General features: G+C 40.6%; 1 protein-coding gene across 3 annotated transcripts in view; it reads right to left on the bottom strand.

Annotated features, from left to right (window-relative positions):
* Positions 1-14,399, bottom strand: part of LOC141273799 (E3 ubiquitin-protein ligase ZFP91-like) — a 66,999-nt gene extending 52,600 nt beyond the window's left edge. The window contains exons 1-7 of one of the 3 annotated variants that reach the window (XM_073686161.1): positions 14,136-14,399; positions 13,812-13,843; positions 8,117-8,308; positions 7,819-7,858; positions 7,631-7,723; positions 7,414-7,521; positions 1,045-1,077 (exon numbers count right to left, since the gene is read on the bottom strand). In XM_073686161.1, the coding sequence (XP_073542262.1) occupies positions 1,045-1,077; positions 7,414-7,521; positions 7,631-7,723; positions 7,819-7,858; positions 8,117-8,308; positions 13,812-13,843; positions 14,136-14,359 (722 nt within the window). In that variant the 5' untranslated portion in view covers positions 14,360-14,399. Of the gene's footprint in view, positions 1-1,044; positions 1,078-7,413; positions 7,522-7,630; positions 7,724-7,818; positions 7,859-8,116; positions 8,309-13,811; positions 13,844-13,957; positions 14,115-14,135 lie in introns of those variants that run through there. The other 2 variants (XM_073686163.1, XM_073686162.1) reach the window with 2 other exon arrangements.
* Positions 14,400-15,444: the final 1,045 nt, after the last annotated feature.

Raw genomic sequence — 15,444 nt, 5'->3', positions numbered from 1 at the left:
CTCTGCGGGCATACTCAGGAGAAATTGCACAACAACTTTTGGGGTCCAATTTTTCCTGTTACCCTTGTGAAAATAAAAAAATTGGGGCTAAAAGATTATTTTTGTGGAAAAAAAGTGATTTTTTTTATTTTCATGGCTCTACGTTATAAATGTTTCTGAAACACTTGGGAGTTCAAAGTGCTCACCACACATCTAGATTAGACCCCTTAAGGAACTGGTTTCCAAAATGAGGTCACTTGTGGGGGTGGTGGGTTTCCACTGTTTAGGCACATCAGGGGCTCCCCAAATGTGACATGGCATCCGGTAATTATTCAAGCAAATTTTACATTCAAAAAGTCAAATGGTGCGCCTTCCTTACCGAGCCCTGCCGTGCGCCAAACAGTGGTTTCCTCTTACATATGAGGTATCCATGTGCTCAGGAGAAATTGCACAACAAATTTTGGCATTCATTTTTTCCGGTTACCCTTGCGAAAATAAAAACATTTGGATCCAAAGTAACATATTTGTAAAAAAAAGTTAAAATGTTCACTGTTTTCTTCCACATTCCCAAAATTCTTGTGAAGAACCTGAAGGGTTAATAAACTTCTTGAATGTGGTTTTGAGCACCATGAAGGGTGCAGTTTTTAGAATGATGTAACTTTTGGGTATTTTCTGTCATATAGACACCTCAACATCACTTCAAATGTGATGTGATCTCTAAAAAAAATGGTTTTGCAAATTTTGTTGGAAAAATGAGAAATCGTTGGTCAACTTTTAACCCTTATAACTTCCTAAGAAAAAAAAAATTTTGATTCCAAAATCATCCACCAGACGAACAAGCGATTGTTCGTCCATCTGGTGATTTGCAGTCTATTTACAGTGAAAGATTATTGTGAAATGAGTTTTCATAGGAACGCTTGTTCATGATAATCTTGCAGTGAAAATGGACTTTTAGATTCAGCATTCACTAAAAAAAAATGCTAGCTGACAATTTATGGATACTGTTTTTTTGTCCTTCACATCACATTAATACAGATACAGTTGTGCTCAAAAAAGTTTACATACCCCGGCAGAATTTTTCCTTTCTTGGCCTTGTTTCTGAGAATAAGAATGATAACAAAAAAACTTATTATCTACTCAAGGTTATTGGTTGGGTGAAGCCATTTATTTTCAAACTACTGAGTTTTCTCTTTTTAAATCTTAATGACAACCACAAACATCCAAATGACCCTGATCAAAAGTTCAAGTACCCTGGTGATTTTGGCCTGATAACATGCACAGAATTTGACACAAATGAGTTTGAATGGCTACTAAAGGTAACATCCTCACCTGTGACCTGTTTGTTTGTAATCAGTGTGTGTGCATAAAAGCTGAGTGAGTTTCTGGGATCCAGACAGAGTCATGCATCTTTCATCCAGCTTCTGACGTTTCTGGATTGCAAGTCATGGGGAAAGCAAAAGAACTGTCAACGGATCAACGGGAAAAGGTAGTTGAACTGTATAACACAGGAAAGGGATACAAAAAGATATCCAAGGAATTGATAATGCCAGTCAGCAGCGTTCAAACTGTGATTAACAAATGGAAAATCAGGGGCTCTGTAAAAAGCAAACCACGGTCAGGTACACCAACAAAAATTTTGGCCACAACGGCCAGGAAAATTGTTCTGGATGCAAAGAAAAACCCACAATTAACATCAGCTGAAATTCAGGACTCTCTGAAAACAAGCGGTGTGGCTGTTTCAAGATGCACAATAAAGAGGCACTTGAAGAAAAATGTGCTGCATGGTCGAGTCGCTAGAAGAAAGCCATTACTGCGGAAATGCCACAAAGCATTTAGACTACAATATGCCAAACAGCACAGAGACAAGTCTCAAAACTTCTGGAAGAAAGTAATTTGGAGTGATGAGACCAAAATTTAACTTTTTGGCCATGTTACATTTGGAGAGAGGTCAACAAGGCCTACAATGAAAGAAACACCATTCCAACAGTAAAGCATGGAGGTGGATCACTGATGTTTTGAGGATGTGTGAGCTACAAAGGCACAGGAAAAGTGGTAAACGTTGAAAGAAAGATGAATGCAGCACATTATCAGCAAATACTGGAGGAAAATTTGCACTCATCAACCCAGAAACTGCACATGGGAAGTACTTGGACTTTCCAACATGACAACGATCCAAAACACAAGGCCAAGTCGACCTGTCATTGGCTACAGCAGAACAAAGTGAAGGTTCTGGAGTGGCTATCTCAGTCTCCTGACCTCAATATCATTGAGCCACTCTGGGGAGTTCTCAAGAGCGCAGTTCACGCTAGACAGCCCAGGAATTTACAGGAACTGGAGGCTTTTTGCCAAGAAGAATGGGCAGATTTACTATCTGAGAAGTTAACCACTTCGCGCCAGAGCCTGTTTTTGCCTTCGTGACCAGGCCAATTTTTTCAATTCTGACCACTGTCACTTTATGAAGTAATTACTCTGGAACGCTTCAACGGATCCCCCTGATTCTGAGACTGTTTTTTTCTTGACATATTGTACTTCATGAAAGTGGTAAAATTTCTTCGATATCACTTGCGTTTATTTGTGAAAAAAATTGGAAATTTGGCGAAAATTTAGAAAATTTTGCAATTTTCAAACTTTGAATTTTCATGCCCTTAAATCAGAGAGATATGTCACACAAAATAGTTAATAAATAACATTTCCCACATGTCTACTTTACATCAGCACAATTTTGGAACCCAAATTTTTTTTTTGTTAGGAAGCTATAAGGATTAAAATTGACCAGCGATTTCTCATTTTTCCAACAAAATTTACAAAAACATTTTAAGTGACTTTGAGGGGCCTTTATGACAGAAAATACCCAAAAGTGACATCATTCTAAAAACTGCACCCCTCAAGCTGCTCAAAACCACATTCAAGAAGTTTATTAACCCTTCAAGTGCTTCACTGGAATTTTTGGAATGTGGAAGAAAACAATGAACATTTAACTTTTTTTCACAAAAATGTTACTTTAGACCCAATTTATTTATTTTCACAAGGGTAACAGGAAAAAATGGAATACACAATTTGGAGTGCAATTTCTCATTAGCGCGCTGATACCCCATATGTGAGGGAAAACCACTGGCTTGGGCGCACTGCAGGGCTTGGAAGGGAGGGAGCGCCATTAGACTTTTTGAATGTAAAATTTGTTTGAATAATTAGCAGACGCCATGTTGCGTTTGGAGAGCTCCTGATGTGCCTAAACAGTGGAAACCCCCCACATGTGACACCATTTTGGAAACTAGACCCCTTGGGGGACTTATCTAGATGTGTGGTGAGCACCTTGCACACCCAGGTGCTTCACAGAAGTTTATAATATTGAGCTGTAAAAATAAAATTTTCACATTTTTCCCACAAAAAATGTTTTTCATCCCTAATTTTGCATTATCATAAGGGTAACAGGATAAATTGCACCATGAAATTTGTTGTGCAATTTCTCCTGAGTACGCCGATATCCCATATGTGGGGGAAACCCACTGCTTTGGTGTACGGCAGGGTTCGGAAGAGAAAGGAGCGCTATGTTGGCTGGGATAGGTGGCAGACACCATGTCACATTTGAAGAGTCGCTGACATGCCGAAACAGCAGAAACCGCCACAAGTGACCCCATTTTGTAAACTACACCTCTCAAGGAATTCATCTAGGGAAGTAGTGAGTATTTTTTAATTTTTTTAATTTATACCATTGGGCAGTGAAGAAAACATAATTGTATTTTTACCACAAAAAATTGTTTTACCCTCAGATTTTACATTTTCACACAGGGCAATGGGTAAAAATGGTGCCGAAATGTGTCACACAATTTCTTCTAAAAGTGGCAATACCCCATATGTGGCTGTATCATACCGCTCAGCCATACGGCGAGATCTGGGAGGGACGGAGCGCTATTTGACAATTGGAGAATAAATTATTGTATTATTGTAGATTAGGCATTTGGATTTGGGAGCACAAAATTTTCTGAATTTCTTTTGGGGGGCAAGGGCCATTTCGCTTTTCCAGAGCCTTTCTGCTACAAGTAACTTGGAAGTCCCTTATATTTTTAACAGATGACGGACCTGAGTGGGGACTAGCTTTTTTTGAGGACTGAGTTGAAGCTTTTATTGGGAACATTTTACATAACATTTATCCGGCGCTCTAGGCTGAGCACTTACATCGGGGTTTCCATCTAAATTTCCAAGTGATGTAATTCAGATGAAACCCCTGCGGGATCCATTCACTGTAATGAGGCAGCAGAGTTACTCTGGACTCCGTCTGGCCTCTGTTTAGCGGTGTCCTTTTTTTCAGAAGTGCACAAAACTGTGGCCAACCGCACTTTTATGCACGCCTAAAAAAACTGACACTGTGGGATCACAGGCCAGACGTGCCTATATCTGCCTCATTACAGGGAATCTTCCGTCATGGGTTCCATCTGAATCACGTATTCAGAGATTTTCACGGAAACTCTGGTGTAAGTGCTCAGCGCAGAGCGCAGGATAAATGTGAGCAGAGCCTTACGACGATCTTTGGGAGACATAATAAATCAGTAGCAGGTGAAGAATTGGTTTTATTTATTTTTTACGCCGTTCCTCGTGCGGTATAAGTGATGAGATTACTTTATTCTTCGGGTCGGTGCGATTACAGTGATACCAGATTTATATCGGGTTTTTATGACTGACAGCTGTCACACACTAAGACGCTTTTTTTTGCAAAATCTATATTTTGAGAGCTATAATTTTTCCATATTTCGGCCGACAGAGTCATGTGATGGCTTGTTTTTGTGGGACGAGTTGACATTTTTATTGATATCAATTTTGGGTACGTGACATTTTTTGATCACTTTCTATTCCATTTTTTGGGAGGTAAGATTAACAAAAACCAACAATTCAGGAATTGTCGAGTTTTTTTTTATGCCGTTCTGCGTGTGGTAAAAGTGATAAGGCAGCATTATTCTTCGGGTCAGTACGTTTACAGCGATACTACACTTACTGTATATTTTTTTATGTTTTGGCGCTTTTACACAATAAAACAATTTTATAGAAAAAATATTTTTTTTGCATCGCTTTACTCTGAGAGCTATAACTTTTTTATTTTTCGGCTGATGGAGCAGTATGGCAGCTCTTTTTTTGCGGAACAAGATGACGTTTTCAGCGGTACCATTTTTATTTCCATTTTGCTTTTTGATCGCATTTTTTTCCACTTTTTGTTTGGCAATATGATGAAAAAGCATAGTTTTTTGCTCCGTTTTTTATTTATTTTTATTATGGTGTGCACAGAAGGAGTTAATTAGTGTTACAGTTTTATAGATCAGGTTGTTTCAGACGCGGTGATACCAAATATGTGTACTCTTTTTGCTTTTGCATAAATATACGGATTTATTGGTTTAATATTTTATTTATTTATTTAAATTTATTTTGTGATTTTTTTTTAACAGTTTGAAAACATTTTTTAGACTTTTATCTTTACATTTTCACTAAGTCCCTGTATGGGACATTTTTATTTTTCTAATCACTGTTCTCATGCAATGCAATAGACATGTATTACATTGCATGAGAAGTTTGCTGACAGTTTCACACTGTCTGTCTCCTGCTGGACTCAGCTGCAGGCTGAGCCTAGCAGGACACTATATATGGCAGATCTGGAGGCGGTCATGTGACCTCCAGCTGCCATAACAACGGCAGGTCCTGGAAGGCATCAGGGGGCCGTCGGAGAGGTAAGTGGACGACCCCCTCTCCTCTCACTATCTTCTATATGCCGCGATCACTATAGATCGCGGCATATAGAAGATAGCAAAGGGTTTTAACATCATTGGGACCTGATCCAATCAGGTCCCGATGATGTCCCCTGTCAGAGCTGTCACTCTGAACCGCAACCGCAGCACTTGCAGGACCCTGGGGGTCCTGAGGGCTGCGGGACCACCGACCGTTCATAAACGTCGGCGCTGCACAGAGCCCAGGCAGCGCCGACGTTTATGTACAGTGGGCGGTCGGGAAGCGGTTAAAGAACCTCATCCACAACTACCTCAAAAGACTTCAAGCTGTCATTTATGCTAGAGGGGGCAATACACGATATTAAGAACTGGGGTTATGTGAACTTTTTATCAGGGTCATTTGGATGTTTTTGGTTGTCATTAAGATTTAAAAAGAGAAAACACAGTGGTTTGACAATAAATGGCTTCACCCAACCAATAACTATGAGTGGAGAAAAAGTTTTTTTGTTATCATTAATATTCTCTGAAACAAGGCCAAGAAAGGAAAAATTCTGATGGGGTATGTAAACTTTTGAGCACAACTGTATACCATAGTTAATTACTTCCAGACCGCCCATAGACCATACATGTCCTTATTCTACTTTGCAGTGATGTTCTAAAACCTCACTGCATAGCAGCAGCTGCACACAATCGTACAACTGCAGGAGCTGTGATCCGGGTGTCTGACAGCCGGACTCTCCATAGTGAAGGTCTAGACAACTTGTTACCTTCTGCTTTCTCGATCACTGCATACACGGTGCTGAACGAGCACTGTGTATACAGTAATAGGAAGTACAGTAATGGGATGCGCTGCCTCCTTGAAGCGCAGAAGTCACTGGATCGCTAGGTTTAAGAAGGGTAGGAGCTGCTAGTTCAAGAGAACCAATCAGCTCTGCTATGCAGTAAGAAGGCTGTATTTGCACTACAACTGGGGAGCATATATCAACCCCAGTTATAGGGAAAATAACATTTAATAATAATTTCATTTCTATAGTGCCCACATATTGCACAGCACTTTACAATTCAGGCTTTAAAAAAAAAAAAAAATTACATAAAAAATATATGTATATGTATGTATTATTTTTTTTGCCCCCCAAAAGGTCTTTTATCACCTTATAAATTAATAAAATTAAATACATTTCAGGAAAAAAAATTATAAATAAACCACTATCAATCCAAATTGCTGTTTCTCGCCCCGTATTCATAAAAATAAAAAAAATTGAGAAATAGACACACACACACCTTATTTTCCCAGCAATAGGAGCAAATAAATAAAATAAATTAAAAAAATATATATGACAATGACAGAACAATGAAGCCCCATGTATCTAAAAAAATATGCAAAAATTATTTGAATATCTGATTGATAATTTTTGTTTTTTTACTGTTCTTTAAAGGGAACCTGTCATGTCAAAAAAAATGCTCTTTTGATTCCTCACCTTGCCAGGAGCTGTGGTATTATCAGACTCCTTTCCTTTACAGTCAGACGCATTCACACGCATTCACAGTACACAGCAGGGGCACATTTATAAGATTATCTATGCACAGGAACTTTTTTTTTTTTTAAACACATAAAATTATGGATCTTATGGTTATTCCAAGATCTATTGATTAAAATCTACTTTGTTAGTGGCACAACCCTTTTAAAGCAAACAGATGGTGGCACAAAAGAAGCACCATGTACCTGTTCAGTTGTGGCCTATAACTCTTATCCCTGGGATCATCTTTATAACCAATCTCCTCCTCACTTATCAACTCCTCATCTTCCTCATCGTCGTCATCGTCATCTTCACTGAGAAGCAGAAGTCAGCAAGGGGAAGCAAGAAAGAAGATTACAGAAATGAAAAAAGCTGGAGACAGATGGTAAAATATGGAACATGGCAGTTGGTAATGTCCAATACCTTTCTATATGAGGGGGTCTGTATGTTTCATCAGTGGGATCATCTTTATATGGAGTCTCTTCCTCACTTATTAACACGTCTTCTTCCTCATCACTGAGAAAGAGCACAAAAAAGCAAAGAACAAGCAGAAGTCAAAAAAGTTAGTGCCATTAAATAATACCAACACACAAGTATAGCAGACATATTACCTGATTCCAGCTGTATACGATGAAGGTCCCTCATTGATTTCTGAAAGATGCAAGTCATGAAGAATAAATGTTGCTTGTCTCCTTTGAACACATACCGGCCTTATGATTGTATTCATGGCCACAGTATTACCCATGCCCAACTCATCATTTTAAGAACAAAGAAATTAAGCCATGTTACCACATCTCTTACAAAAAGTTCTGTGGTTTATAGAGAAAAATCATGCCAAATGGGAGCGATATATTCAGATTATTCTACTTTACAGTCATCAAAAGTATGCTATCGCTTTCATTTTCTTACCATAGACTAGATCACCTTGGTCAGGCTCTGTCTTACAGATGAGCTTCAAGGTAGGGGAGTCTGAGTGTGTGCTGCGCAAGACACCTTCCTTCACAAGCGTCCGGGTCTCCTCTCCGTCCAGGTGAGAGTCAGGAATTAATATGGGAGGCTCTACCTTCTGTAAGACTGCTTCCTCCACCTCACACTTTGGCGCTAAGAGGCAAAAATACGGAAAGTATGAGAAAGGAAACACACAGTAATGATGAATAACCACACTAAATTATTAGCAGAGTAGAAAGCTACCGGATCTTCTAGAGGACCTGACACAGGGTCAATAGTGGCCAGTTTTTGCTCTTACTTTATTTCTGCTGCAACCCTGAGTATTCTGATTTTTTGTACTTCGACTCCACAGCCCTGGTGTATTTACTGAGTCTGTGTTCATTTAGGTGGAGTCGGTATAAAATGGACCGACTCTGAAAATATATAATAAATTGGGTACAGTAGTATAATGCAGGATGTGCTGTAAATGTTTTCATAAGAATTTGGGAAAGTTATGAAATGTCCTATAGATGTCTGTTCTGTTCCTGATCTAAGGATCTCTGCTTTTAGGTGAGATGAATCTGTGCTGCACTTTATGTACACGCTCAGTAGTGACGCAGTGCTGTGGAGTCAGGGAAATTGAGAAGTCGGAGGTTTGGCTTACCAACTCAACAGCCCTGAAATCCACCATATGGCTACAGAGATATGCCTTTTAAGTTGGTGCTGGGTGTTTTTTATGGTCTTTACTATGGGGTGTGGCTCACAGTATAATAATGCAGAGCAGCCTAAAGACAAGCACCTAGAGAATCAGTGAACCACGCCCCCTTGTACAACAATAGATTAGCACTAAAACGGCTTATATCTCTGGAATTGTACGGAGGATTTCAAAGAAATAAAAATAGAAATACATAGGGAAGCAGCTGAAATAAAATAGGAGCAAAAACTGGCCACTTTTCGCAGGTCCTCTGAATGCACACTAAATACATTGGGCCTCAAAGTTTCCAGAGAAGATAGATAAGAGAGGAAGGCCTTGTGGCCTATAATACAGTCCTGATTTAATTTTTCCAGTAAAGTGTAGAAAATGACAAACACTTAAAATAAATAATATCAAGCCACTTATTGGTAAAATATATTTATAATAAAGCTGGGTGGTGAAAATGCCAAGGTCACTTGCTTTGGACTACAACCCATGTAAGTGGGTATAATAAAAGCCAAATTAATTGTCACCCAGCTTACCCAGAAACAGATGAACTGAACATTATACACAGAGGTGGGCTTAAGGGGTTTTATTTCTGCAAATTACAGCCTAGTAATGCACTTACACAGGAACAGACTCATTTTCATCATTTTGCTCTGAAAGTTACAGGGAATTCAGAATCTCAAAGAGGGCATGAATAACCCCCCCATACACATGGGCACTACTGAAAACAAACATTATAGGCAGACACTAAGAAAGTCTGGTTTTCTGAGGTCTGCTACCAACGTTTTACAGAAATAATTTAATTTTATAGAAGTACCAAGGGACATTTGGATCTGACTCTACTGTGAAGAAAATTAAAAAATGAAATATTCTGTAACCATCTATGATTAAAGCGCACCTGTCAGCAGGATTGTGCTCAGTAAACTACATACACTGTCAGGTGGGCGACATTACACTGATTAAAATGATACCTGTGTTGATGAAATCCGTCCTGTGGTCCTTGTGTAATCTTTACTTTCAGTTTGGATAATGATATGCTCGTGCTCCAGGGCGGCCTGTGGGGGGTCGCTCTATTTGGTGCTCTGCTTACATATTCATCTGTATGCTCTTATGACAGCTCACTGTGCCTTCACTGACCTGCCTCCTATTTTACCTAGCTCCGCACTACTAGATGCATTATGTAAAATAGGAGGCTGATCAGTGAAGGCACAGTGAGCTGTCATAAGAGCGTACAGATGAATAAGTAATCAGAGCACCAGACAGAGCCCACTCCACAGGACCCCCAGAGCACGAGCATATCATCTCCAAACTGAAAGTAAAGATTACACAAGAACCACAGCACAGATTTCATCAACCAAGGTATCATATTAATCAGTGTAAAGGCGCCCACCTGAGAGTGTGTGTAGATTACTGAGCACAATCCTGCTGACAGGTGCGCTTTAAGTTGCATTTCATATTGGGTACTTTATTCCATGCCAAGGTTTGCCATCTTGCAAACAACCATAAAAATGCATTCAAATTCAAGAATTTCATACTAGTGCTAAAGAGACATGATATAAATGAGGGAAGCTTTATCGAGGATTGTCCCACACCTTTAATTAAACTGGTCATATGCAACCCACATCATAATCAAAAACTGGACCATGTAAGAGAGAGATAATAATAAGCATGACCCTCATCTCAGCATCACTAATGAGGTAGGGATTTGTACCAAATTATCACCTATAAACAGGATGGTTAATAATCTGCTGGTAACTAGGGTTTGCATTGCTGAAACCACCACTGATCTTGAGAATGGGCTTTCTGGAGTGCCCTGTTTTCAAGGATTGATGGTCGCACATGCCCACCATCCTCCATTCATTTTCTATTGGACTGCTGGGATAGGTGATAGACACTCTGCTATCTCTAGCAGTAACATAGAATATTAATCAAGAGGTGGTGGGCATGTGTGACCGCCTCTCCATGCAAAGAGGACACTCAAGAGCCTAATTCTCAAAAATGGTGGAATCCCCAGTGATTAGCTAGTTATCACCAATTATTTGGACTTTAGATAGGTGATAACTTGTACTTTTAGTACAACCCTTTGAAAGGTAAATATCTTACTCTCCTTAAAAAAAAAAAAAAAAAAAAAAAAAAAAAGTAATTGTACCCCTACCATAATGTCTTCATATGGCAGAGTACGAGGAAGCAAGGGCTGATAGCAGATCACCCACTAACAATAAGCTCAGAAAACCCATTTAAAGAGCCCCCAAGTCCAAAACTATTCCATCTCTGCCCATACAGCTTGCCTGACAGCTGCAGCTTGTATTAAGCAGTGTGAGACTGCTGCAGCAGACGAGAGGAAGAAAACAGAGTAGTTAGGTAGGCCAGGCTGGTGCTGGCCAGGGAAACAACCCCAGGAGGCAGTGGCTCCTTAAGTGCAGTGTCACTCCCAGAGCACTGAATGCCTCATTTGCATATTGATAAAAATGTCAATTACTCGGGAATACAGCAACAGATAAAAGATATAAAGATATTTATGGATTTGTAGTTTAAAAACCTCAATATCGTATATGCGGTTTGATGGCCTGCGTTGAACTTAATGACAGATTCCCTTCAAACTTCCATATGTAAAATGTGCTGTCAGATTTCCATTAAATCATCAATAAGGTATATACAGCCATTATGAAAATAATTTCTACAGTAACTATACCAGCCCCATCAGGTATGTGAGATCTATTTAACTCCTTAAAGAGAAGCTGTCACCCTCAAAAATGCTATTAATGTGCATATATTGGCTTAATCTGCAGATAAATAGCGTTGCTAACCTGCCCAGAACCTGCACTTAGCCAAATGCAGTAGGGAGAAAATGACTTATATTCCCTCCAGCAAAGTTCGGTTTCAGTCACTGTTCCGAGTATACAGAGCGGTGGCTGTAATTGCGCCCCCGGCCCTGACTGACAGCAGACCCAAATGCAAAGCCAGGGTCAGTCAGGCCCGGGGGCGCGTTACAGCGGCTGCTCTCTATATACAGTGCGGTGACTGAATCCGCAAACCCCCATGATTGACTCAGAATGCTGCCAGGCGGAATAAGATTCATTTTCTCTCCGCAGCGTTTGGCAGGTTATTAACGGTATTAAACTGCAGATTAACCCCATATCTGCAGGTTAATAGAGTTTTTGCTGGTGACAGGATCCCTTTAAATATGCAAACAATTTTCATTAATGTGCTTTTTTTCCTCCCCTTCTTCCCAGAACCATAACTTTTTACTTTTCCTCCACATAGTGGTGTGAGGGTTTGTTTTTGCTGGGAAGACACATAGCTTTGAATAACAAATTCAATTTTAATACACAATGTACTGAAAAATTCTTAGTGGGATGAAATGCTAAAAAAATGCAACTGCGCCATTATTTTTTTGTATTGTTTTAATGGTATTCCTTCCATGGTGAAAACCTGGAAACTTGATTCTCTAAGTCAGTACGATTATGGCGATACTAAGTTTCCATAAAAAAAAATCAGAAGTTTGTAAAAAAATAAAAATAAAAAGAATAATATTGATTTGTGTTGCCATTTTTCAAGACACACAACACTTTTATTTTTCCAACAATTTGACTATGTGAGGGCTTGTTTTTTTTTGCATGACGAGCTGAAAATTTTATTGATACCAATTTATGATACATACGCTTTGCCGGCTTTTTGCATATTTTTATGAAATACCCCAATTCTGATGTTCTGATTTTTTTTCTTTACGATTTTTACTGTATTTTATATTTTTCATAGACCTGACTTTAACGGACCTGGCAATACCAAACACTTATTTTTTTTTATTTAAAAAATTTCTTCATTTTTAATTTGTTAAAAGTCAGAAACAGAGGAGAGTTTTTTACTTTATCTTATAGTCCCCTTAGGGCATTTGAACGTGAGATCATCTGAGCACTTACATTATATACTGCAATGCCATAGTATTGCAGTGTATAGTGAAAATTGCGGTCTCATATAAAAATCAGCCTATGGCTGAACTTTACAAGCATGCCAAGATGGCAGTGATGGGTGCTTTCAACAGATCCTTGGCTGCCATGATAACCCCTTAAGTGCCCTGCTATTGCGTCACATGGAGCCGTTGCACGCAAGCACAGGTGGGTGTTCCATGTAAATACTGCTGTAAGAAGTCGACAGTGGCATTTAAATGGTTACTAGCAACAATCAGAGAACAACTATGCAACATCAGCAATGACAAACCTATATGTCATGATGCATCCAAGGGTTAATAATTTTAGAGTAAAATCTGATGCATGATCCGATTTAAAGGGGAAGGATCTTTAGATCCCTTTATGTGTTAATTGTCCAGTGTACATAGAGCTACAGGGTAGGGCTGCTAATCTGTGTGACATACAGTAGGAAAGCAGCGGAGTGGATCCTTTTAATCCTTCTGCAGTATATGATTACACGTGATCTTCCCTGAGAGCAGGAAACTGAATCTTTAAGGGCTTCTCCACCTTTAGGGACATTTTTTTTTCTTTACACCATGTATTTTGGGCTAAAAAATCATTTTTTACATTTGAGTTTCATTAAAAATGTTGCACGTTTTGCCTTCTATAGCCTCAGTGTTGCACTGTCTACTGCTGGCTGCGGAATGAGTCACGTGAGAACCCGTCAGTCTGTCCCTAGGTCTGACAGGGAGTTGATATCGCTTTAATCAGTCTTTTCTCAGCTCCTCTGCTGATTTATGACCACACCAAAGTTGAATGTGCAGGGGACAGAGAGCCTGTGAAAGTAAAATGGTGCAAGACTTTTAATGAATCGCAATACTGCCAAAAACACATGCATTTAAGTGAAAAAAACCAAACTGTTGGGAGGACAGCCCCTTTAAGGTTGCAGCATAATCCCAATCTGCAGGTAGGCGAAGAAGGACCACCACATACCAGCTGGGGTACCCAGAAAGCACAGCTTCCACACATCCTAACATGGGGCAAAGCATCAGGAAGATGCGCCACGTACCTTTATTCACTAGCATGTCGTCCTCCAGGAAGCTGCAAATGGAAACCAATGGTATTAGTACACAGGCTACTAGGCGGACAGTCCCATCCCCCCAGGTAGTGCTGTCCCCCATAGCATAACACTAGTCACCGGGATGTGGGGCTCACCCTGAACACCTCACATATGCAAATCAGCACTGCAGCCCCGCCCAATATGTTAATTAACGCCGGCCACGCCCACAACTTCTTAGCTTGCTTTCAGTCAAGTGTCGACACCTCCGCTTCCACGACACTGTAGTGCATTCCACAGCAGACCCCCTGCGCCTCCCGCCGTGACGTCATTCACCTGTGCCTGCCCCCCAGACCTAGCTCCTCCTCCTCCCCAGGCATTTCCCGGCGGCTTCTCCTCCTCCGCGGACACTCCGCCTTCCTTCGGCGGGAGGAGCCCCCAGACACAATCTCATCTGACACGGCCGCCCCCTCGGCCCCTGCTGCCCGCTTCGGGCGGCCCCGCGGCTCCGGCCCTCCCGGCATCCGTCCGTCAGCCAGTTCGTTCTCTGTATGCTGCATTGCGCAGGCGCGGAGCTCCCCCTCCGGGTCAGCGCTCTTACGTCACTTAGCGTGCACACCTCTTTTGCTTACGGCTTGGGACCGACTGCGCTTGCGCGAAAAACATACTGCTTTCACCTGCGACGCACTGCGCATGCACAAAAGTTTCAATGTCGCGAAGCTTGAGCTGTGCTGTCCCCACGTCGCGCAGTAACTGAAAAGCTCATTGGCTGATCCTTCAATGCGTGGGGAGATTGAGCTAAAACTGTAATACGCATGCTGTGATTCAATGAACTATCTGCTTTGCTTTCTGGGAGTCGTAGTTTCGAGAAAGTTTCAACTTTTTTTTGCTAAAATAACTTTATTGCAAATGGACAATACATGGAGCTTTAAACATGCGTATTCAAAATGAGCGCTGACAGGAGGAAGAAAATGCGTGTGTAGTAATAGTAATAGCCTGTGTGTATAGTAATGGCCTGTGTGTATAGCAGCAGCCTGTGTGTACAGTAATAGCCTGTGTGTATAGTAATAGCCTGTGTGTACAGTAATAGCCTGTGTGTATAGTAATAGCCTGTGTGTACAGTAATAGTCTGTGTGTATAGCAGCAGCCTGTGTGTACAGTAATAGCCTGTGTGTATAGTAATAGCCTGTGTGTATAGTAATAGCCTGTGTGTATAGCAGCAGCCTGTGTGTACAGTAATAGCCTGTGTGTATAGCACCAGCCTGTGTGTACAGTAATAGCCTGTGTGTACAGTAATAGCCTGTGTGTATAGTAATAGCCTGTGTATACAGTAATAGCCTGTGTGTATAGCAGCAGCCTGTGTGTATAGTAATAGCCTGCGTGTATAGCAGCAGCCTGTGTATACAGTAATAGCCTGTGTGTATAGCAGCAGCCTGTGTGTATAGCAGCAGCCTGTGTGTACAGTAATAGCCTGTGTGTATAGTAATAGCCTGTGTGTATAGCAGCATCCTGTGTGTACAGTAATAGCCTGTGTGTATAGTAATAGCCTGTGTATACAGTAATAGCCTGTGTGTATAGTAATAGCCTGTGTGTATAGCAGCATCCTGTGTGTACAGTAATAGCCTGTGTGTATAGCAGCAGCCTG

The sequence above is a fragment of the Phyllobates terribilis genome, unplaced genomic scaffold, assembly GCF_046119375.1.
Source record: "Phyllobates terribilis strain yellow unplaced genomic scaffold, ASM4611937v1 Scaffold_5__5_contigs__length_657084704, whole genome shotgun sequence".
Lineage (NCBI taxonomy): Eukaryota > Metazoa > Chordata > Amphibia > Anura > Dendrobatidae > Phyllobates > Phyllobates terribilis.
This window is presented reverse-complemented; position numbering and strand designations above follow the sequence as displayed.